Source organism: Ambystoma mexicanum, chromosome 9 (genome assembly GCF_040938575.1).
Source record: "Ambystoma mexicanum isolate Mex_15411 chromosome 9, UKY_AmexF1_1, whole genome shotgun sequence".
In the NCBI taxonomy this organism is placed as follows: Eukaryota; Metazoa; Chordata; class Amphibia; order Caudata; family Ambystomatidae; genus Ambystoma; species Ambystoma mexicanum.
In genome coordinates this window covers 1293055630-1293079733 of record NC_090931.1, presented here as the reverse complement: position 1 = coordinate 1293079733, position 24104 = coordinate 1293055630, and the positions used below count along the sequence as shown (strand labels likewise).

General features: G+C 45.0%; 1 protein-coding gene across 1 annotated transcript in view; it reads right to left on the bottom strand.

The window, feature by feature from the left end:
- SNX4 (sorting nexin 4) overlaps positions 1-24104 on the bottom strand; it is a 1088579-nt gene that overhangs the window by 107872 nt on the left and 956603 nt on the right. The window contains exons 12-13 of the mRNA XM_069616639.1: positions 16962-17107; positions 14760-14874 (exon numbers count right to left, since the gene is read on the bottom strand). Of these exons, the coding sequence (XP_069472740.1) occupies positions 14760-14874; positions 16962-17107 (261 nt within the window). The remainder of the gene's footprint in view (positions 1-14759; positions 14875-16961; positions 17108-24104) is intronic.

Genomic DNA, 24104 nt, shown 5'->3' with positions numbered 1-24104 from the left:
GTGCAAGTGGATATAAATCATGTGGCTTAAGCCCCACCCACCTTCGCCCTGCCTCTTCCTTTCTGCTCTCAACTCTTAGATCAATGATGTCTCTCGCCCAGGCGCCCGAAGTGAAGGGCAGATAGGGGAAAAAGGGCAAATCCTGTTTGGACCTGTTCAGACCGGGTAGACCCAGGGCTAGAACCCCTGCTCAAACAACAGGTAAGGACGCCCGACATGTATATACTTCCTCCACCCCACAGGCAATCTAACGCCATCACCCCTCCTCTAAGGCATGAACTCTGCAATGCAGCAACCTCACCCACATCAGCCTCAAGCCCGTCAGAACTCCCTCACCAACGCCTGCTCAGCTATCACCTATGCAGCAAACAATACCGACCTCATTACTTCACACGGCTGACTTCTTTCCTCTCCAACTGACCCTCCCAGGTCCAACTGGGGTCCTTCCTCTCCGACATCTTTTTCTCTACCTGTGGTGTCCCCCAGGGATCTAACCTCTCTCCCTGGCTGTTCAACCAATACCTGGCACTCCTTGCCCACCGCATCGCCGCTCTCTGTCCCAACTTTCAGTGCTATGCGGATGATACCCAGCTCATTTTCAGGCTACCCTCGGCCTCCTCCTCTCCCTCATCTCCGACTGTCTGCCATCCAGGAGTGGTGTGCCGCCGACCTCTGCCTTAATGCCAGTAAGACTGAGATTGTACACATCGGCACACCCACTCCCTCCTTCCCTGCAGCTGTCTAGCCGGCCTCTCTTGGCCCTCTTCCTACTCCCACCTGCAAGGCAAAAAACCTCGGTGTCATCTTCGACTCTGCTCTCTCCTTCTCCCCTCACATCTCTGACGTCTCTAAGAAGTCACACTACCAGCTGCACCTCCTTAGAGGTATTCTTCCTTTCCTCTCCTTCCCCCAGAAGCTCGCCGTCTCCAGAGCCCTGGTTCTCTCTAAGCTGGACTATTGTAACAGCCTCTATCTAAATCTACCTGCCTCTACCCTCCGCCCTCTGCAACTTATCCAGAAGAGGACTGCAAGACTTGTCCTTGGCCTCAAGACCAGGGATCGTATCTCTCCAGGACTGAAATATCTGCACTGGCTCCCAGTGGCTGCGAGGATTAAGTTCAAAACCCTCTGCATTGTACACAAGGCCTTCTGGGGTCGGGGCCGCAATACCTTCAACACTCTCTTCCTAAATATCTTCCTTCTCGAGCTCTTCGCTCATCCGCCTCCAACTCCCTCAGTGTCAGTCGCTTCTCCAAGCAACGAGTTGGTGGAAGATTACTCTCTTCGGCTGGGACCTCTCTCTAGAACAGCCTTCATGCCTCCCAGAAACTCAAGGAGAACCATCTCCGGTTCCGGAAGCACTTCAAAACCTTCCTCTTTGCCTCTGCTTTCTCTCCCCCTCTACCCTGCTGATTTTCTGACTGAAACTGTTCGGGTTACCTGGCCACCCTTTCTGATCTCTGGCCCAGGCCACGTCAATTTGCCCACTTGCACTGCCTCCCTGGCAACCCCTGCACCTGGGGACCGTTCTGTACCCCTACAGTCCCCCTACTAGCAGTTTTGTCTGCACGTCCTTGCACTTGCCACCAGCTGGCCATTATTTATTTCTTATTTATTCCACTTTTCCCGTGTACTGCACTTTCCCCTCTCGCTTCCCCCGCGCTCTTTTTCCTTTTCCCCTCTTCCCATGCACTTGCGCGATCTGAATGACACTTGGCCTAGTGGGATCGTTGTCTGTCCTCTCCTTGTCCCCCCCGCTTGCCTCGTCGTGCCTTGAAACACTTGTGTATAGGCACGTTATAAATGTCATATCATATCAAAGCCACCTCCATCACTGAGACCTGGCTGACACCAACCTCCACCCACATCCTAGACAGCTACAGCATCAAATACATAGATCAGCCAAACAAGACAGGGAGAGGCCTCGTAGTCATCCACAACACATTGGCTCTTTCAACGTCATCTCATGCCACTTCTCGCTCTTTCCGACGGACACAGTCACCTTCCATCTCATCTACAAACCACCCAAACACAACACCACCTTAATCAGAGACTGCACCGACCTGGTCCCCACCATGCCCCTCACTCATGCGAGCATCTTCCTAGGTGACTTCAACATCCCAGGCAACAATGCCACCAAATCAATTGAGGAAGTTTTCCTCAGCCTTCAACACCCTCAGCCTCACACAGGACATGAAAGACCCAACACACGAGAAAGGTAACATCTGCATCCTAATCATTTCCCTCCACTACAGCTCTCCTCTCCCGCTTGACTGGTCAGACCACCTGGCTGTGCCTTTTGTTGGGAGGGGAGCAAACCCATATCACCCACCCACCCACCTACCTAGGCGCTTTATAGTCAGGCAAGCCCATTGGGAGAGCTGTAATGGACCAGGGGGAGGGGCATCCTAAGGGTCCCCACACAAGCATAATATTATACGTAATTCAGATATTTAGACATAGTGCGAGTATAAACAGACACCATTTTGTAGATAGAATTGAAGCATGAGGCATTGAGTTTGAAGGGGAAATCTGAACAGGCCCCAGCTGCTAACTTCCACAGAAAATCTTCTTTGTTCTAAAGTTGTTGGCAAGATGTTTGTTTTAAGAAAGAATGTGCCCTGCAAGGCCACGAGACAGTACAGGGCGCCTTGGTGTATCACAAACAGGCCAGAGCAGGCCTCTGACCCAAACCCAGCCAACTACAACTTTTAGCCCCTGCAATTGACCCAGTTCCAAGACCCCTAAATTACCAACTGACCCTACACCACCGACCACAAACCTATCAGCCATAAAAGATCTAAGAGTATGGCCACCCTACCTTTATTTCATAAAGACATGATTTGTAATGCGAGGTACAGGGAGGGATACATTATAGTTCAAAAGCGAGGGTGGAAGCCTTGGAAGTCCAGAGACGCGACTGGGATGAGTGAAATGCGTGTGTGGGTCAGTGTGAACTCGAGACTCTCCCGGTGCCAGTCTGTGCACATGCCAGGTGGACTGTATAATGATAGAGTAGCACTTTTAGCAATTGCAACTAATTGTTTCTTCGGCCTTGGTTACCTGGAGACGATGAGCAGGCTTTTCGCCATATTTAATGATGTCACCTGTGACGCTGTGTCTCCTTTTAAGATTCTGCTTGCACCCTTTTTGCTTAGAACGTTCTTTGGCAGAAGAGTCCTTTGCTGGCACACCCATTTTTGTAGAAATAAAAATTGTTAGCCTTGCAAGAGTTTCTTGGGCCTTTTTTCCCTAGCAGGTTGTATTTTTTATGGTGTGAGCGTTAGGGGCGTGTCAGCACTTTCAACATCCTGCACACCACCCCAGTCAAGCACTCCGAGCAGAAACCCATCAGACAAACCTTCAGGTCCTCCAACAACTTACCAGTGGAATCCCTCACGGAAGACCTCGCCAACCTCCACCTGACATTGACCAAACGGCCCCAACCGAACTGCAACTCTACTGGAAGCACTTAACGCCACCCTCTCAGCCTCCGTTGACCGAAACACACTGCTGAAAACGCACCAGCGAATCAAAACCGTCAGCACCAGGGTACACGCAAGTACTCAACCTCAGCAAAAGAGTCATCAGGAAACAAGACAAAACATGGCACTGCTCCAGGGCCACATCCGACCTGGCGCTCCTCAAGGAACTCGGAGCAACCCGCTGATAACTAATCAACACAGCCAAGGTCTCCTACTATCAGAACACCATAGCAGAAGCAAACAACAAAATCAGAGCAGCTTCAAAGCGGTCAAGCACTGGCACTGCGTCAACCTGCTACCCGACCCTGCCATACCACACTGCCATCAACCCGTTCAACAAAATCAACAAGATTCACCAGCACATAGACACCAGCTCTGCATCCACAGTCCCACCTCACGTCCCTCCTTGCAAAATCTCCACACCATGGACAGCGTTCAAGACTCCCTCTACAGAGGACCGGTTAGAACCCCTGGCCGCCCTCAAAGCCACATTGTATAGAGACTACATCCTCCAAGCATCCATCCTCAAGACCCACACGCAGAAGCTCTTCTCCCCTACCTGGAGATCATCAACAGCTCCCTAACTCAAGGTACCTTCCCACCAACCCTAAAGACAGGACAAATCCTCCCTATACTAAAGAAACACACTCTGGACCCCGACAACCTAAGTAACTATTGCTGCATCACCCATTTTCCCTTTCTAGGTAGGATGATCGAGAAAGCAGTAGCCACGCAATTGCAGCAACACATCAACACCAACAATCTCCTACAAACCTACCAATCCCGGTTCAGACCCAGATGCAGCACGGAGACAGCAACCATACAAGTGGTTGACAATAACCTCAACATTCTTGACAACGACCACCCCTGCCTCCTGGTTCTACTCAACCTCTCGCCACTTTTGACACCATAGATCACCAGGCGCTCACAGACACCTTACACCGGCCCATGGGGATTAGCGTCCTTGTGCTATGCTGGTTCAAGTACTACCTCGTCAACTGCCAGCAGTTTGTTCAGATGTTCCTCTAGATTGCCAATGCAAACCATCACCTATGGAATCCTGTAGGGTTCCATACCCAGGGATCTTCAATCTATACAGGGAGCTGTTGGGAGCCCTCCGAGCCACACACAACATCCATATCCACCAATACGCTGATGACACACAGCTATACCTCTAGAACAACTCAATTAAGGACATCCACAGGCTCAAAACCTGCCTCTCACCGATCCTTTCTTGGATGTCGAGTGCATACTTGAAGCTCAACCCCTCAAATTCCAACGCCTCACCAACACCACCCAAACATACAGACCTGGCTATTAACCATGAACTATTTTCGCTAGTTTTCATTTGATTAGGGTAATACTTGCTCCAACTTTCCCCATTTTGATATCTCGTGTAAGGGAATTTGTTTGAGCTCTGTCTTTGTATTTCACTTGTTCAGTATTCAAATATCGTTATCTGCTCGCATGCCTGTTGGTACCCCCCGGGTCCCCAATGGCTCTGGGTTTACACACCAGTGTATTGAAGCATTCCAGACCCATGGCACGTTGCTGTGGTGAAGTTCCCACTTCAGAACGGTCTCTCACATGCTGCAAACCTCTTTCCAGCTATCCAGACAGTTTTGCGTGCTCCTGCCAGCACAGCCACCGCTTCTCTGCACAGCCGTGTTCCTAACAGCTCTGCCATTACTGCTGGCTCCTCTACGGTTCTCTCTCGGTGCCGGCGGGGTCTCTTCTGGCATCAGGCCACACTGGAATGTCACGCTTGTGAACAGCGGAGTAGAGGTGCCTGCTTCCTTCCCCGTACTGCTGTCTGCCTAGACTCTGCTTTTCTCGTCCTTCTCCAGTTCTTCCGATCTGAACACGGAAACCATCTTTAAATGTCCCGCTCACCAGAACCACACCAAAACAACTAGTCTGCATGCTTTTCTTTGTTTCTCTTCTGATCCGCATTAAATCCTTTCTCTTCCTCGTCGCAGTACCTAAGGTTTACTGGGAATTGGAGTCCACAGTATTTCTATGATTTCCAATGTGATAATTTTTGCCGAATTTATGTTCAGAAAACCATTAGAGACAGGAGATGCTGAAGGTGTATTATGTGTGCTTGACTGGAATGGCAGTATGCCATCAGATGTTTAGTTGTCATATGTTTTTTTTCAGAAGAGGTAGTAAATACCACTTTTCCCGCTAATGGGGTCACCACCTCATCCCGACAGTCCACTCCCACACGATCCTCCCTCATGGTACCACCCAGAGGGTCAAGATCAGGTAGCAGCTGCCATCCCCATGCCATGTGGGAGGAGATCTTTACTGGGGAATCAGTGATAACTCCGCAGGATTCATCACATGGCCCATACGTAACTGCTGCCGTCCTGGGGAGGTCTTTGTTCCTTGAGGACACTGCGTCTCCCGCCCCGCTGTTACCCGATGCTAACATCGCAGCGCTTTGCAAACACTGATGACCAAGCCACTGTACCTGTTGGGTGTGTCGCAGCCCACGCGGTAACTATTTAACTCAAGCTTCACGTGACAAGCTGGATGAGATACCAAAAGAATACAGATTGTTCAGTCATGCTGAAATGTTTTTTGCCTCGTTTCTCACTCCTGGGGTGCAAGCAGCAGCTAGCGTTAAGTGGCTGCAAATAACCAGATGGGTACTTATTCAAATGCCCAATGAGACAGAAAATGGTTTGAATGCAATTAGGGAAGAATTTCTGGCCATAAGACTATCCACTTTGCAGAATCGTTATGTGCTCAACATGATAACCACTATGGAGGGGGCGTTCTGCCAAACTGGGCAATTCTTGCCCTACCCCCAACGTGAACAATGGAAACTTAAATTAACACAGCTGATAAAAGCAATGCACAATCTGTGCACCACCATGGAAAATAAGGGTGGAGTGCAGAACGATGACTCGTTCATATCGATATTTTCATGGGAGTCCTCATGGATGAGTAAGCGCAGATTCGTATTTTTTTGTTGCTACCTGTTCTTTCTTGCATGGGCCAACTGGTCCTGGGGTACTGCAAAAGGCTGATGGTTAAAGTAACACCTAGGATGTCACTCACTATACAATCTGTTGATGCTACGCCGTGAAACACACCCACACCGGACAATTGAACATGCCTTGCATGATTCGAATCTCACACCCAATTGGCACAGAGGGAACACTGGTTAAATAAATATGCTAATGAACCTGAAAATTGTTTTGAAACATATTGATCCTATGGGGGATGGGGATTGTTTTTTTGCAATGTAGCCCAGAAAAGAATACAGTGGATTTGCACAATGTGATCAAAGTGTGGGTAGGGAAGACTCCCTTTGACAAGGTGAAAGAAAAAGGTGGTGTAGTCGATAAATCAATTAGAAGGGGGAATATAAAGGTGCAGCGTTTTAAACAAAAGAAAATATAGGCTTTGTGAATATTATTGAATAGTATTGAAGTGAATAGGTCTGCCATTTATTGAATGACGTATCATTTTTACCGCACTCGAGAGTCTGCAAGACTAACAAGTAGGCGGTGGGCTGAATTGGTAGCACAAAATATTAAGTAATGTTCGTTGTATTTTCTCATGGAAACCTTTCCCAGGGACGAGAATGTTTCAAGTAGTAACGGTTTGAGCCCTTGGCATAGGCAGACGAGCACACGAGAATTACAAGGACGGGCTCCAAAATGGAGAAGCAGTAGGGCTTGGGAATAGCACATTGTGCCAAAATGTCTGGTTGCAAGGTAAGAAATATTACTCTAGTTTGTTGCTATGTGGTGGGATGCACATGACATAACACGTTACTATATTGGCCAATCAGGGTAGGACATTTTCTGTATCATTAGATTTGTCTAGGTAGGCGAATGGTAGAAGGGGTAAAATCAGCTTCGGACTGGCCTCGTGGGCAACAGGCCCACGGCCGAATCAAAAACACAAAATTCTGGTGTGGGCCAGTTTTCTTGGTCAAATTGGGCCTGTTTTTTGGACAGTTTGATGACTTTATTCACTCTGTGGCTAGTAGTTTTGACCAGTGTTGCTGAATAACTAGTCTTTCAAATGCACAATTTGCATCACACTTTATCAAAAAACTCCCCCACTGAGTACTATTCAAACAGTGTCACAAAAGGAATGAATGGCCATTTGCAACGGTGGACCACTTTTTCATTGGTGGCCGAGACAATTTTATGGCTCAGTCAGACCCTGGGTGAAATTAGCATACACCCGTTATCTAGAATATATTCTAATTTTGTGGTTTTTGCCTTCAAATACTGCTGCCCAATGTGAGTGGTTTGAGAGTTCAGTTTTCCGGTCTCACGAGACTGGCTGACCTCACTGTTTTTGTATTGCATTAAAGCTGTGTTTTACAACTCGTGCCTCTTCATTATTTCAGGAAAACACCAAGGCTCTACACCATCTTTGAATGGTGATTTTTGCAATACTCTGCTTTCAATGATACTGAAGAAAATAAATTGAAAACAAACATTTCATATATTTTCACAGATAATACGTTACATTTGCAGCTCGGACCAATTGTTCATGCCTTTGCAAAATGTCAAGGAAAAGTTACAATTTTCAATTGACTCACAATACTGGAGTACTTGAATTTGTGTGGTTTATTTATGGACACATTTTTAAAAACCGTCATTCCATTTGCTACTGGGAATGTGAAGCTTGTGAAGGGTCACCGGGTTTGGCGTGTATAGGGTCTGTCAGCCTTCACCTCAATATTGCAGTTGTCCCGCCCTTGGTCAGAGAAGTAAGACACCCAACGGTCTATGACCTGCCTACTGGCCCTCCACTTAAATGATAACCACCACCTATCTGCTGCTACAGGGCAGGTGGCTTTAGCAGAACTGGAGTGTTGGCGCCATTCCAGATGCCTCACTTCCAGGGTGCATGCAGTTTCGAGCAATGGATAGCAAGAGGATGTTTGTGACGCTAAAGAGAAGACTGGGTGCGCTCTGGTTTCCTAGCCACCATGCTGCCGCACCTCCCCTCCCTATAGTCCCACTAATTGGAGGTCAAGCAGTGGCAAACGGCTGAGTAGAGGAGAGTGCATGCAGGAGGGTGTGATTGTCTCTTTAGCAAGAGAATGAGGGGCATGGACAATCATGGAACTGGCGTATTCCACTCTGGGCTTTCACCAGTAACAGCAAAAGCATGCAGGTTGTATGGCAGGCAGCTCCCATGTCAACATTTTCATTTAATGAGGAAGGTTTGCTCTATCGCTATCCATGCCCATAGTGTACATGATCGATTACTAACACTTGCATTTGCCCTGTTGATGCTGTAAATGACCCGTTAGTAAAGCGTGTTTGTAATGGTGCTGCCAATGGCATACGTTTTTTGCACACATTTATATAGTGCTTTTCGCAACAAGCGCTAGTACAGAAAAATGAAAACATTCCAGATGAAAACAAGAAGAGGGGAGAAGAGTAAGGATGAACTGTTAGAGAGAACAGATCAAAGGTGAGCTTCAAGATTAGATTGAAAAGTTCAAAGGGAGGAGGAGGAACCAATGGAGAGAGTGAGAAAGTTCCAATATTTAGGGACGAGAAGAGTAAAGTAAGGCACATGAAGGTTTAGGAACAGAGAAGAAACAGATTCTGGGAACTAAGGGGATGAGAAGGAGAGGAGAACGAAATGAGTGAAGATAGAGAAGGAGGAGCAGGACCATGGATACACTTCGACAATCGAAAGAAAATTTGGAGACAGAGATAAGACGGAGAGAAGAAGTATAAACGAGCAGAAGAAAAGGTATGTTAGTGAGGGATACTTGATCTGCCCATGTTGCAAAGTGTCTGTGAGGGAAGCTTGCATTGCACAGGCTGAATACACGATACTATACCCGTTTGTGTGCAAGGGAAGATCGCACTGATCATAAACCTGATTTACCATATATTTGTGTGAGCAGATTGAAATGGCCCATGCTGTGAATGATCTGTGGGAGAACCAGTGGACATAGCCTAAAAAATGTGTTGTCCCCGACAATTAACTATTTGTCCTGGCCATCAGGATTTCCACAACCCTGTAAGAGGATGATGAAGTGGGTGCAAGTGGCACAGACGTACAGCAGGGGTAATGTAGAGGGGAAAAAGGAATGTTTTGCGATGGTTTGGGTGCATGTGGATCCATTAAGGTGGGCCAAAGTCAGGATTGCAGAAGATGGTTTATTTCAACCTGTTTGGAAGCAAACTATCCGACGCAGTGCAGAAGAGTAATAAGTAGTTAACACACAGGGAGCCATTTTACACGACACCTAAACTGCACACAAGGAGACCATGTCCGTGTGCAAAATGTCTCATTCCTTGCAAGTTTTGTCATTACCAAAACTGAATGGCAATGTGAAGAGTAAAACAGTCTTTGCACTTCACTTTCTCGATCCATTTTGAAAAATGTAAATGCAGCCTGAAAATAACCCCTTGCAGGCAGTCTTCACTATAGATTCATATGAAATCCCCCTGCTTTTAGTAGGTGCAAAAGTCAGGCGGACTGCATAGGAAACTCAAGGTTTTTCACCAGCATGAACCTACATGTTGGCTGAAAACCATAGTGCAATTTGAAGCTGGAGCAGGAGAGCAGCATGAACATCGATATCTTGTTCAGTTTCTCCATTCTGCCTTCAAATTGCTAGAAAACTCCAGGATTGTTAAAATGAAGCATAAAGAGCATGCACTTTGCTTTTACACTTCAATTTAAGATCTAAGGGCTTAGAAAATGATGCCCAGAGCTTTTGGTTGTTTGGACTTTAGAACTTCTTACAGGAGAATATAAACATTCTCAGCCCTTTTTACCCACTTCAGCAGTGCGATAGATGCTTGCTGTGAGTGGTATCTGGCCATAGAATTCAAGTAATTTGAGACACCTGGCTTTTTATGTCCTTTTATTTTATTTTGCTGTTTTTTACATCCTGAACCCTAGACAAAGATTGCTCGAGTGATTTTCAAGGTTTCTTAAACCCAATACAATTAACACCAGTAGATACTATAAAAAGATACCATATTGCGGAACCATAGTGTGGGGTGTAACCCCAAACCACGGAACCTAAGGACCCACAGGAAATGACCTGCCATTATTCAGAAACCTGCACGCTAAATTGGACCTATTTAGCCAGGCTATGTGGGTGTCTTTCTGCAAGGGGAATCCAGAGAAAGCAAAAACATAATCGGAGTGCAGATTGGAAAAGAAAATCACATTGCAGGCTGAGAAATAAATGCATCATTTTTCAATTAAACTGTCACCCATCAAAGCGGGTACCACTGAAAATTCAGACCCACTTTTCAGCAGAAAAACAAACAGCAGATAATTTAAAAAAGCATTTTTATTAATGACTGAAAGAAACAACTCTGCACTTTCAGCGCTAAAGCAAAGTTAAACCGGATCAGCAAAACACACCACTCGTCAAAGAATAATGGGGGATGGGGATTGTTTTTTTGCAATGTAGCCCAGAAAAGAATACAGTAGATTTGCACAATGTGATCAAAGTGTGGGTAGCGAAGACTCCCTTTGACAAGGTGAAAGAGAAAGGTGGTGCAGTTGATAAATCAATTAGAAGGGGGAATATAAAGGTGCAGGTGCAGCGTTTTAAACAAAAGAAAATATAGGCTTTGTGAATATTATTGAATAGTATTGAAGTGAATAGGTCTGCCATTTATTGAATTGGGTATCATTTTTACCGCACTCGAGAGTCTGCAAGACTAACAAGTAGGCGGTGGGCTGAATTGGTAGCGCAAAATATTAAGTAATGTTTGTTGTATTTTCTCATGGAAACCTTTCCCAGGGACGAGAATGTTTCAAGTAGTAACGGTTTGAGCCCTTGGCATAGGCAGACGAGCACACGATAATTACAAGGACGGGCTCCAACATGGAGAAGCAGTAGGGCTTGGGAATAGCACATTGTGCCAAAGTGTCTGGTTGCAAGGTAAGAAATATTACTCTAGTTTGTTGCTATGTGGTGGGATGCACATGACATAACACGTTACTATATTGGCCAATCAGGGTAGGACATTTTCTGTATCATTAGATTTGTCTAGGTAGGCGAATGGTAGAAGGGGTAAAGGCTGAGGTTAGAAATTGCAATATGTGACTTACCTTCAGCTAAGGATAAATGGTAGGACAATGGGCAAACTTCACAAAGGACTTCACCCCACTGAAAGCCTGGCTTGCCTCCCAGCTGTTAACAACTGCAATACAATGTGGCCTGCCCGTAAGGTGTTGACCCTGAAGGGTGGGCTCTGTTCACAGACAAATGGTCCTGGCTGGTACATGCCCGGAATGTAGGGGGGAGGTATGAAAAACAGGGGCTACAATTAAGAGGAGCAGACCTTTGAAAGAACTACAACAATGGATGCCTTTCAGATGGAAACGGTGGCCCCCCATCAGGTAAGACACAGGCTTTGTGAAATCAAAGGACAGGCCCGGCTCATTGTTTACAGTGGGAGATCTGTGTAGCAAATCCAGCCCCCATTTACGATCTATAGCCACCAACTTCAAACAGCAAAACTTCAAACACAGACTAATAAAAACTCTTGATTACAGGCTGGCCCAGAAAGACAAAGGGCCTTTAGGCAGGAGTGCTACCATTTGTCCAACATGACGATTTACTATTAATTTAAAAAGAGTATTGTACCTTGGGCCTTTTTTTGTCAGCAATCATATGTCGTACTTTGATTACTTCCCCCGCCAGTCTGCCTCTGGGCCGCTGCACTATGTTCAGCATTACTGCACTTTCAGCTTACGCTCTGAGCGGGCAAACCTCTCTGCACTTAACCCAGGGCTCTGCTGGACTGGACACACTTGTGCCCTCTCCTTCCTCGCACCTTCGTCTGTACGCATGCATGACCTAAATATACTATGATTAGTCTGTCCTGTCCCCCACCCTTTTCTGCCCCCCCTTAGCATGGTTGCAACTAACACTTCATGCACTTGCAGTAGGAGAATATTGCTGTCATGCCCAGCATGCTTTTTCTGTTAGATCATTCGGAAACTGCAAGACCTCAGACTGATTACTATATTCCCTTGTTCCCTTCCAACCTTGAAGCACTTTAAAGCACTACACCTGTGTATAAGCGCTGTATAAATATACAATTACAATTGGCATGTCATTTTTTAGGTAATTTCCAGGCGATTTTGGCAATATAAAATTCATCCATTTGCGGCTGAGGGAACTCTAATGGACATCTAAAAAGGGTTTCTGGCTGATCTGAAAACATCCAAAGTTTAGAGTTGGCAAACGGGTGGAGCGTGGAATTAGGAATATGAATAAGTTGCATGTTCCTAATTATTCTGCTTTTTGTAAAAATAGCAGAAAATTGCCACACAGCAGTGCACAATGGTGCGGACCTGGCTGTCTTATTTAATTCCCCATGATTAGTTGAATTAGAAAATGTGTAATTTATGGTAGTTATTAGTAAAATTATGAAGTTGTGTCACATAACTCGTGTTTGCCAAAAATTTGACTGAGAACAAATGGGGATTGCAAATGAAAGCTGCCATCTTTCTGCTCCAGGCACCTACGCCAATCCTCAGAGAGGGGATGGATTTAGGAGGAGAGAGAAGGATAACTGTCCAATCCTATGTGCGATAACTATTGCAGGGTACTCCCCAGATTGTAAACTGGATGGTGTCATTGCTGCTATATAAAGTGGAATGCACTATGAGGAAAGACAGAGCTGTGGAAATGTACCATCCGACAGCTGCTAGGAAACACCAGAGAAGATTGGCAAGAGTGCTTCTGGTTTGAGCAGTCCATTTCTGGGGAGGTCTAAAAAAAGCTGAGTGGACTCTATGGTGAAGAGCTGGGAACCACCTTGACAGTGGAGTGACCAGACCCCTGACCTATCCTTCCAGATGGTGCCGACATGCAGTTGGCTTTGTTGAACTTTAAACAGAGGTTTTCATTGTAAGTAGACTTGAACCCTTTGCAACCCAAAGGTGGGAGAATCTGCTGGCCTTAAATCCTTTCCCTTTAAAATGGGCGGGCAAATCAGTGTAGATCCTATTTAACTAAAAATATAAATTGTATTCCCCTTAGCAGAACACCACGGGGTGATTTTTGTTCAAATTTGAAATTAACAAAGCTCATTCCCGGCATGTGCTGAAAAGGAGGGGAGTCCAAAATCCAAAAATTCTCAAATCATCCCAATTTTTATTATCCCGCCTTCCCAACACAGGCCAAAGTAGGAGGGTGCAAAGGGGTCTGAAAAACGAACAGTTATATCACCCTGTGTTTTTTTACTGCTAACATTTCATTTTAAGCACGCAGGAAACCCGAAATTGCACAGCATCGCAAATGTAAAGTGATGATATTCAGGGACCAGTATTGATTATCATTTATTTTTAAATTTGTATAAAGTCAAATATTGTGGTTTAAGTTTTGCAATACAAATTGTGAGAGTTATTTGTGTAGAGAGAAGTTTGTGTTGTGCTACGGATAAAGTGGTGTGTAACATTTTAGTGCGATTTTTTATTGCCGATCATCTAAATAAATACAAATATATTTCCTGCACATCGCCTTGGCTCTTGGGTCATCGATAGCTCAGGGGGAGGCATCCAATGGGTATTATATCGATTGGAGATAAGTCTAAAGAAAAGAACTGAAATTAACCAAGTATTGCGCGACACTTAGCCTGTGTTGAGGGTGTCCTCTCAATAAACCGTTAGAGTAGCCAACCTGAAATGCATCAGCCATGAATCTCAGTCATGTGGGCATAGCCAGAACAAGTAGTTCTTCAGTGATGTGTGGGAACCATTAAATCTTTGGTAGGTATGAAAAAAGATGTGCACCTGGTGCACACTGTTAGACGAGTAAATGGCAGACCACACTGCCATTAAGGATGCAAAGAGCATAACAAATCTATTGCAGCCCGCCACTACCCAAACAGACTAGATCCAAGAAGTTGTTTTCTCGCCACTGCTGATCACAACTGAGTTGCCACAAATTACCCCCATCATCTTAACAATAAAAGACAAGGCACTTACTGAGTGAAACCATGCCAGCATACAAAGTTGGATTTAAAAAAAGTGAAGTAACATGCCCAGTTTTCAATGCCTTATCAACGTATGACTTACTATAATGACAAATTCTGAATCTTTAAATGTGTTCAACGGTTTAAAAAACAAAAAATGCCATAAGTGTGGTTCTGAAGAAACCTCTTACCACTGCAGACTATTGGACAAGAGCTTGCCGTAAGTCTTATGTTTGAGAAACTTGGCATTATGAAATGCCACAGGGTAATTTTTAAGTCTTTCGATGCTGATGCAGAGCATATGTATCTCTATACATACCTTTTTACACATACTAATTTGCATCACAGCATAACTTATAAGGGCTTCTTTTAAGTCACGATTCTTCTGCTCTCTGAAACGATCAATGTCTTCCCAAGCACTCTTCACAAACTCCCTGCAAAGCAATGTGAACAGTTTTCAACGTATTGGTGCTTCCAGAGGCCAGCATCACTCCAAGAAAACATGTTTGGTTCCCCGACAAAACCTGTGGAATGTTACCCAAACACTACAAAACACTTCCCTCATGGGGAAGAGCGAGAAAATGCCAAATAAAGTCATAATATATCTAGAGTCTTTACCATGGTCAAAAACCTCTTCGCTAATATAGACTTCAGCAGCAACATTTAAATATTACTGACGAGGACAGGTTAAACATCACAAAAAACATGTAAAATACCAAGGTCACATTTGCAATCAGAATACCTAATCAGAAATCCGAGCAAAGGACCAGTGGGTAATAACGAATTTGAAACCCATGCACCTAGCTCTACACGGAGAAGAGCACCAATGTGCAAGCAAGCAACTCCATAAAGCTGCTGCATGTATGTTCAGCAAATTAGTGATTGACCCCGATTTTAAAGAGAAAGCTCACCCCAAAAATTTCAACCCTTATACCTTTTAATCCAACATTAAGAGTGTTAACATGCATGATTTCTTTTTCAATGCATGCACTGAAGTAATCATTGGCACCTTCAAGACCAACAATTGACTATATGTCAATATGCAAATATTCGCCACAATGGGCCCTCACATTGGCTCCAGTGGGCAGCTATTTTAGAACGAATCCATGCTACTTTTCAAAACAAGTAACGCGAACAGATTGGTGACTGGAAGTATTACATTGTTCAGCTGAAGCTACATCTTGTCTGAAAGTAAACACATGCTGCACTGTACCAGTACATTACACACAGGACAATACAAATGCGTGCATTTTATGTCCATTTGTCAGGGGGTGTGAAAGCATGCACAGATGTGTGTGAGAACATACACATACATACCTGGGCACGCACACATCTGTGTGAGCACACACATACATTTGTGCGTTTGCAGAGTGTGCATGGGCCACACAGATCCACATGGATGTGTGGGTTGCCTGCACCTGGCAAGTGTTTGGGCCACCCATGAAAGTAGGGTGTGTGGACCTGCACACGGAATAGCATGCAAGGTGAGCGTGGGCCACTGCTTGCAATGTGAATGGGTGGGCCTGCTCTGAGTAATGGGCCAGCCGTGCCTAAGCAATGTGGGTGTGTGTGTGGGACTACCTCAGTGAGGGTGGCCCTGCTCAACCCCCATGCATGAAGTCAGCCTACTCATTGTGTGCAAACCCATGCAAGGCGAGTGGTCCCACGTGTGTCAATATGTGTTGCTTAACCCACAGTATGTGAGAACCAAAACGCAAGGACCATGGACCAGTGAATAAGGTGTCCTCATGCTCACAAATGGTGTTTAAGTCCATTCAAGGTGCTTGCTACACATGTACAAGGTGCAGGGCCTGGTTGCACAATCAAGGTGTGTGGGCCTGCTTCAGTGAACAAAGTTCGAGGTTCCAATGTGTGCACAAAGTAAATGGACCCATACACGCCTAATGTGCATGGGGCATGCACACTCAATGTGAATGTGTGAACCAAGGACAGTGGGCAAACAAACGTCTCCAGAGAGAAAATGGTCCATGATAAATATGCATCAATCAGTTATATTATCAGCACTGCAGTACAGAGACACTGTGGCCTTGCACACTTTCAGATGGGATGTATTTAGCTGAGAAATGTCAGGGTTGACCAATTTTTGTTACTTTGTAACATTTGCTGAAGAGTGGCAGCGACTCATTCAAAAATGTCTGCCCACATTTGTGAGCTCAGTGAGATATAGTAGCAATTCTCTACTAATGATTACTTCAATGTTTTGGAGAAAGAAAAGATGCAAGATACCACAATCTTTAACTCTAATGGCCCGATGACTTCTGTCAAAAGCTTCCAACCAGGATATTTTGTTTAAAGGATTTTAAGTTACCCAATAGATGAAACAAACCATAAACGTGATCACAGTTCATACTAAAAAAGGATGCTTTGTGGTAATATCCATTCTCCCTCCACTCGGTGGGGAAGTGAAGCATTGCTGGAATTCCAGGAGCAAGTGGTGTGTTAGGGTTCACGGAATTTCACAAGAATGCCTTGCAAAAAAGGTTCATGTCGTTCAATGTACCTGCTCTCAATGTTCTTAACCTTCAGCTGCTCTTCTCCTTCATCAATCTGATCTTCAAGTAGTTTTATCTTGGCTTCCCGTTGCTCAGGGGTTTCTTGTCCAAATAGTTTGCTGGTCATCCCTTTCAAAGAAAAAGTCCTCACAGTCTAGTAAAGGGATACAATATAAAACATTACTTCTGAGGCGTGCTGAGAGATTTCTGGCTATAAAAGGACATGAAAAAATAGATGCAGAATAAGTTGTAATACAACACATCTCCCTTTATTTTCCCCCCTGCACCAGTTAAACCGAATGATCTTGTTCTCCCAGGATCTCCAACCTAATCTATCCCCTCGCTTATCGCACAATACCTGCACCTCTCCTCCACCTCACTCTTTCACTTGGCCGAGGGGATGCACAATTCCTGTGCAACAAGTCCTCTCACATTATTGACAACTTTGACTCGCCTCACCCTCAACAATCAATTCTTGCTATCACAGGAACCTTGATCTAACCTCAGGATTCTGCCACAATAGCTGCTCTCCACAGTGACTCTGCTACATTCTACCAATCTCTCTGACCCATTGGGAAGGGTGTGGGGGTGCTCCTCATCAAGAATGCCCTCATCACTGTCCCCTTATCTTCTGACATCACTTCTTCCCATTTTCAATTTGCCATTTTTCAACGCTCCTCCCTCCTACTCCAGCTCTCTATCAACCTCCTGATCATCTAAACGCCTCCTTCCCTGACCTGAATGTTCTTCATCAAACATCCCCATTATCACCTTAGGGCACAACAACCTTCCCAAAGCCCTCCACAACTACCAGCCTTGAACGGAACACCCTGCTTTCTGATCGCTTGCTCCACAACCAGACTACCCACTCTGATGGGAACTCTTGACCTTGTCTTTCCCTCTACTTCGCTCTTCTCTGACCTCTCCAATGACATTTCTCCCTCCGCTAGCTACTGTTCATTTTAACGTCTCAGTCGATCGACTTCGCCTCTGCCATTTTCAATGAACAGGAGGAAATTCAAGCAGAACACTCTTGCCTCTCACCTTGATTCTGGGAGGACCTCCCTCCTGTCCCTCTACCCTATCCATACCACTTCCATTGACTGTGCTTTTTCTGGCATTCACTATGCACTTAGGACTTGACAGCCACCACTCTGAACGCACATTTGCATCTTCCTGCCCTCAACCCTGGATCACTGCTGAGATCCGGACATCCAAAGCAAACCAGTGCCGGAACCTGCAATGCTGGCCCAAATCACAAACCGAAACCCTACTCCAAGCCTACTTCCTCGCTGCTCTCTCCTCTACATTGGACACTGCCAAATGCTCCTGCTTCACAAACTTAACCTCCTTCCCTGAAAATAAAACCTACAAACGTTATCTACCCTTGACGTTTTGCTCACACCTCCCAAGCCTACATCCATTACCTCCTCCATCCGATAGTGATTTTGCAGACTATTCACCTCTCACCTTCCCTCAACCCGCCTACCCACCACCTCTCTCACTGTGCCATGTCTTCTCACTACAGCTCACCTACTTACGTTGTCACTCATCCTTTGCAGCACCAACCCATCTTGTACACCTGGCTACCAGTTTTCTCCTCAAATCATCACATACTTAGTCCTACTGTGGATCTCTTCAAATCTTGGCATAAACTCACCTACACATGAAGACCAAAGTGGGAGCAGAACCCGCCCAGCCTCACCACTCAATCCAGTGCTGTGCAATAGTGTCATTTTGTATCTTTGACACTACTCCTCTTCAGTTTGCAGAACTCATCGCCCCAAGTTAATATTACCTTTGTAAGGCACCTGCTTTTTGTTTCATTCCTGGTTTAGGCCCCTCTTCGGAAACACCCTCAAACTGTCTCACTATTTGTTCTCATATATGTGGTATTGTACAAGCATCATTCTTCGTAATGTCTCTACCATCTGCAAATGTGCTATTTAAAGTCATTTCAAGTCGAAATTGGCATCCATGTACAAATAAATACAATGCCTACTCTGATAGGGAATTATTCCATCCATGACCGAACAGAGGGATTGAAATTACCTATAATCCTGGAGCCTAGGGAGTTAATCAACATGGGTGGCTCTTGGGTGTGTTTCAGAAGATAGCCCAGAAGGCTTACTGCATGTATAATTTGGTACAAAAGACACGCGATGCAGGCACTGCATGGTGTTGCTTTCCAATGTCTGCAAGGCGCCTACAATCGTGTGTGTTCATGGGAAGAAACGAAGAAGGCTGTAGGTTAGCGGCACACATGCACATCACTCTGTTCCTGGGGCATAGGGAGCCTCTTCTCCAAAGCACTCGATGCATAATTTTGATACCATGCCTCCACCTATAAATTAATGAATGCATTTTCATCCTTAGCCTTTCGTCAAGCCTATGGATGTAATCCCACTCCTCCCAAATGCAATAATGTTCTTCAAGTCCCAAAGAGGATCAGCGTTAAAAATGTAAAGTAGACCAAACGTAATAAATGTTTGCATGAAAATAACTGTTAAAAAATGTGCATGTGAGTAGTGTGGCTGAAATCAAGCAAGGCTGGACTGAAGGTGAGTAGCGCACACTTTAGGAGAAACAGATTAGATTTAAAACAAGCATGGCTATTTCACGCTGCAGGCTCCCCTGCTTTGTCCCGCCTCCTGTGACTGGTGCGGTCACGTGCTCCTACATGTCCTCCATATCAGCAAGTGCCTCTAAGGTGCCCTTTGGCCCTGGGTGTCTCATTCAAAGGACGACCTCCTAAGGGATTTGACTACTCCCGTTTGCCCCTGTTCGAGCCTGATCATGCACTGACTAGCTACTTATGCATCTATTTACTTTTTATATTTTTTTCTGCCTTCATGCCCTGTCCTATTCATCAAGGATAACCTGCTGCACTTTTCCCCAGTTATCCTCTGCTCACGAACAGAACCATTCAAATCTTTTCTGTCCTCTAATCACTTCAGATGCTCTCGTCCAGTATAATTTTGGTCTTGATCAGTTTGCAACAAATCTCATTCTATCCTTGATGTATTTTTTCCTCTAATTTTCATTTTCTCTGCTTAGCCGACACCTGGATTACCCCTGACCATTCTTTTATTCGAGCATCCTTTCTTACTGCTTCAACCTTCCCACAGTCCTCTCCCATGTAGGTGGGGCAGGGGCACGGAATGCTCTTGAATTTCTCCTGGATTCTTATATCTCTTCCTTCTAGCCTCCCAATCTTTTCTTCCTTTGAATGTCATTTTTCTTTCTTTTCTAATCCTTTATCTGTTTTGCTTCTTGTTGTTTATCGCCCTCCTGGCCTTGTCATTGATTTTCCTCAACATCTGGATCTCCTCTTATCCCACATTCTTCCACCTTCCTCACCTCTCTTCTTGGGGACTTCAATCTCCCCGCCTCTAACTCGTCTTTCCCTGTGCTGCTTTTACTCCCTGATTCTTATTTGCATTTTCTTCCCACCTCTCATTATCAGTCTGGTTCTTGCCTCATTCTAATTTTTTCATCACTTCCGTCTCCCTCTCCTGCGTCTTCCTTGCCGTTTTATGCTTCTGACCATTTACTACATTCTTTCTCTGCCTCCCCGCCCGCTCTGCAGATTTCTTTTTTTTCCTCGACTATCTTTACTCGTAATCACGCTTCGTTTGACTCTGCATCCTTTCTTCCATTTTCTCTTCCCTTTCTCCAGATACGGCTGCTAGTACTCTACATTTCTCTGTGTTATCTGTACTTGACTCAGTCTCTCCTCTGCACCCTTTCTCCTATTCGTAAAAAACTCCATAGGCCTGGCTTTCTCCCGACCTCGTTTCACTCTGCCACAGCTTGCGTAAAGCTCAACGGCAATAGAAACATTCACAAACCTCTTCTGCCCTTGTTGCACTTTCAACTTTGCACTCTTCCTTTATTTTACTTGCTGTTAAACTCACACTTTCTCTACTCCATCACCCTCATCGCCTCTATCAACTTCTTCACAATATTTTGTCTCCTTAAGCACCTGATCCATCTACCTTCTCGTTTCTCTTCTCCGACTTTGCAAATTACTTTACATCTAAAGTAGCAAATCTCCACTCAGATTTTACTTCTTCTGTTACTCATTCCTCATTCTGCTCTTCTAGCTCATGTTCACCCCACTGCTTCTCCTTCTGATCCTCTTCCCCCTTGTCTTATTCCTCAGGTCCATCGATATTTCCCTCCTCATCTTGCCTCCCTTATTATTTCCTCCTTTGCAAACTCTTGCTTTCCTACTATTAAGCATGTACTTATTCGTTCTATGCTGAAAAAGCCTATTCTTAACTCATCTAACTTCGGCCCAATCTCACGTCTGCCATTTCTCTCTAGAATTCTTGAGCAGGTTGCCTATACCCAGGTAACCAGCATTTAAATCTTCACTCATTTCTCCCACCTCTTCAGTCTGGCTTTCATCCCTCTCACTCTACAGAGACTGCTCTTGAACATGTCCCTCTCAGCTGTCTGCTTGCCACTCAAGCTCTCTTCTATTCTTATTCGTCTTGACAAATTCTTGCTGTTAGATACTGCTGATCACTCTCTCCTTATATTCTCTTTCCATCTTGGGTTTTTTGGAATCTTTTCCGCTCCCATCTCTCTCAAGGGTCCTACTCTGTAACCTGTGCCGGACACTCTTCTCCTTCACTTCCTCTCTTATAGGGCATTCATCAAGGCTCTGTACTTGCTCCTCTTTCTCCCTTTATAGCATTCCTCTTTCTGCTCTCATCTCTTCATTCAATCTTTCTTTCTTTTTATCTGTACGCAGATGACTCAGATCTTTTTCTCCTTTTCCTCCTTTTACTGAGTTCAAACTGTCTTTCTGCTGTTTAAAACTGGAGGTCTTCTCTGTCTCCATCTCAACCCTTCTAAAATTGAGTTTTTTTTTCTGCCTCTACTATTCCTTCTAGTCTTGCCCCTGCATCTCTTTTCCTCCATCTTCTCTTCCTTTTTCACCATCCGCATGTAATTTGGGCATTACTTTTGACCCCTCCCCATCATTCTTTCGCTCGTTCTTGCTGTTATGCACTTTAACACCCGCCGTGCTCGCCCCTCTCTCTTTTCATGCCACAAAACCTTTTTTCCTCTTATTTTTTCTTCCATTGATTACTGCTCATCGATGTTGCTTGGTCTCCCAGCCTCACGTCTTCTCCCCCCTCTGTTCTTTTTAGAACACCTCTATTCGTCTCCTTTTTTCTTTACCCACTCGTTCTTCCCTTACATCTTCTTTACTCTATATTTCACTACTCACTTATGAATCACGTCTCCTCTACCACTTTCTCTCAATTGTCCTCAAATGTAACCATGGTCTGGCACTCCCCCACACCCTCCCCTTTATCTTTTTTCCTTACTCTTGTTCTACGTTCAGTCTCGCTCTCTCAGATCACAATCTATTTCTCTTAACTGTTTGTAACCCCCCACCTGTGCTTCTCTCATTTCCGTTCCTTTGGTCCTCTAGCTCCTAAACATTGGAAATCTCTTCCCCGCTCACTTTGCTCTGCCTCATCTCTTCGCATTTGCCAATCAAACTTAAATACTCTATCTTCTCTTGTCAGTAAATTCTGCCAGCTTTTCCCTCTTCTGTTTTTACCCATGTTTACATTTTCTCGTGACTAAACTACTTTTTGATATATTTTGTTCAGCGCCTTTGGCGAAATTCAAGAAAATGAAATTAAGCAGTTTTATACACAGCGGAAAAACTGCTTTCACGTTTGTGATTTGTCCACCAAATGTCAGGTCTTTTTCTCTGCGAACAAGGGGCAGCCCCCTCAAGCTCTGCCACCAGAGGACACCTTCAGTTTCTAGCAACACAGAGCGTAGTTAATGATGAGCATCTCAAGGGATAGGCGGGAGGGTTGCATGTGAATCTATGAATTACACCATTGCTGGAGAACCTCAGCTACAAGCAAGTAAATTATCTTCTCCGACACTGGCTGTTTCACGGATCCACATTCTTTTGAATAAATAAGAATAGCGGCTCTCAAAGCATGGCATATAAGGTAGGAGAAGAATGAGGCACACCTTAAGAAAACATACTGTGCAGTACCGCCAGCTTGACACTTTAATCTTCTCTGACCTAGTCAACTGAGTAGCATTTGGTTAAGGTTTGAGCTATCGTTCTTTTAGCTGTGTTGTAGATGTCATCTACTGGGATACCTGCGAGCAAGGCAGCCGTAGAGGCCATAGGTTTAGTGGCATGGACCCTGCCCCTTAAAGGGAGGGGCTTTCTACGGATACAGTCCAGTACAGGCAGACATCTATGCTTGCTTTCAAGATCCCTTTCTAGAAGCCACTGGGGCCAAAAGCCAGAATTCCCTGCACAGAACAATAACATTTCCATTTAGGATCAATATAGTATTGTAAAGTATTTCCAATGTGTAAAGAATTACAGAATTTCTCAGCCAGTGTGGAATCATAATAGATTGGTTAGGATGAAAGGAATATGGAACTTTAGACAAACTTGAGATTTGTTTGAATAACTACTTGCATTTTTGAAACATTAGACACAGTTTGTTGGCTGCCAAAGTTTGGATCACACCAACCAATCTTGCTGATAAGATGGCAGCTAGAAGGTTTGGCCCTAAGCATTGGTTTGAAAGCATATCTCTAGCCTTGGGAGGACAATGCTGGGCTCAGGTGGCGGGGCCATCTTCCTGACTGGAGACTATGGGCCTCATTACAAGTATGGTGTGTGGTAAAAAACTGCAGTAAAACGGAAGCAACTGTTCCCGCTGCATTATAGCACTGCCGCACTATAGGTTTGGCAGTGAGGTGGAGGAAAAACCTCCAGCAAAATGCTGGCAGCAAATCTGCCGCCTTGCTGCCAAAAGTCAACGGAATTAACGCTGGCGATGATTCTGCTGAAATCCCCATGGAGTCCTGACTCCATAAACGGGGAGTAACACCACTATACCACCACTTGAGATACGGCAGTAATTCTGCTGGTCCAAGTGACGGTAAATCTGTTTGGCGAAATTCCGGCGGATTTACCACCGGAATATTGACAAACCTCTAATGAGAGCCTATGTCCTGAATACACATTTATGAAATCTTTGATGACTGGGTGCAAGATGACAGGGTGCCTTGGTGACATGTACAACAGGAGATTGCAAGTGCACCATGATGCAAGATTTTGCTAAACTATCTTTTGCTAGGCT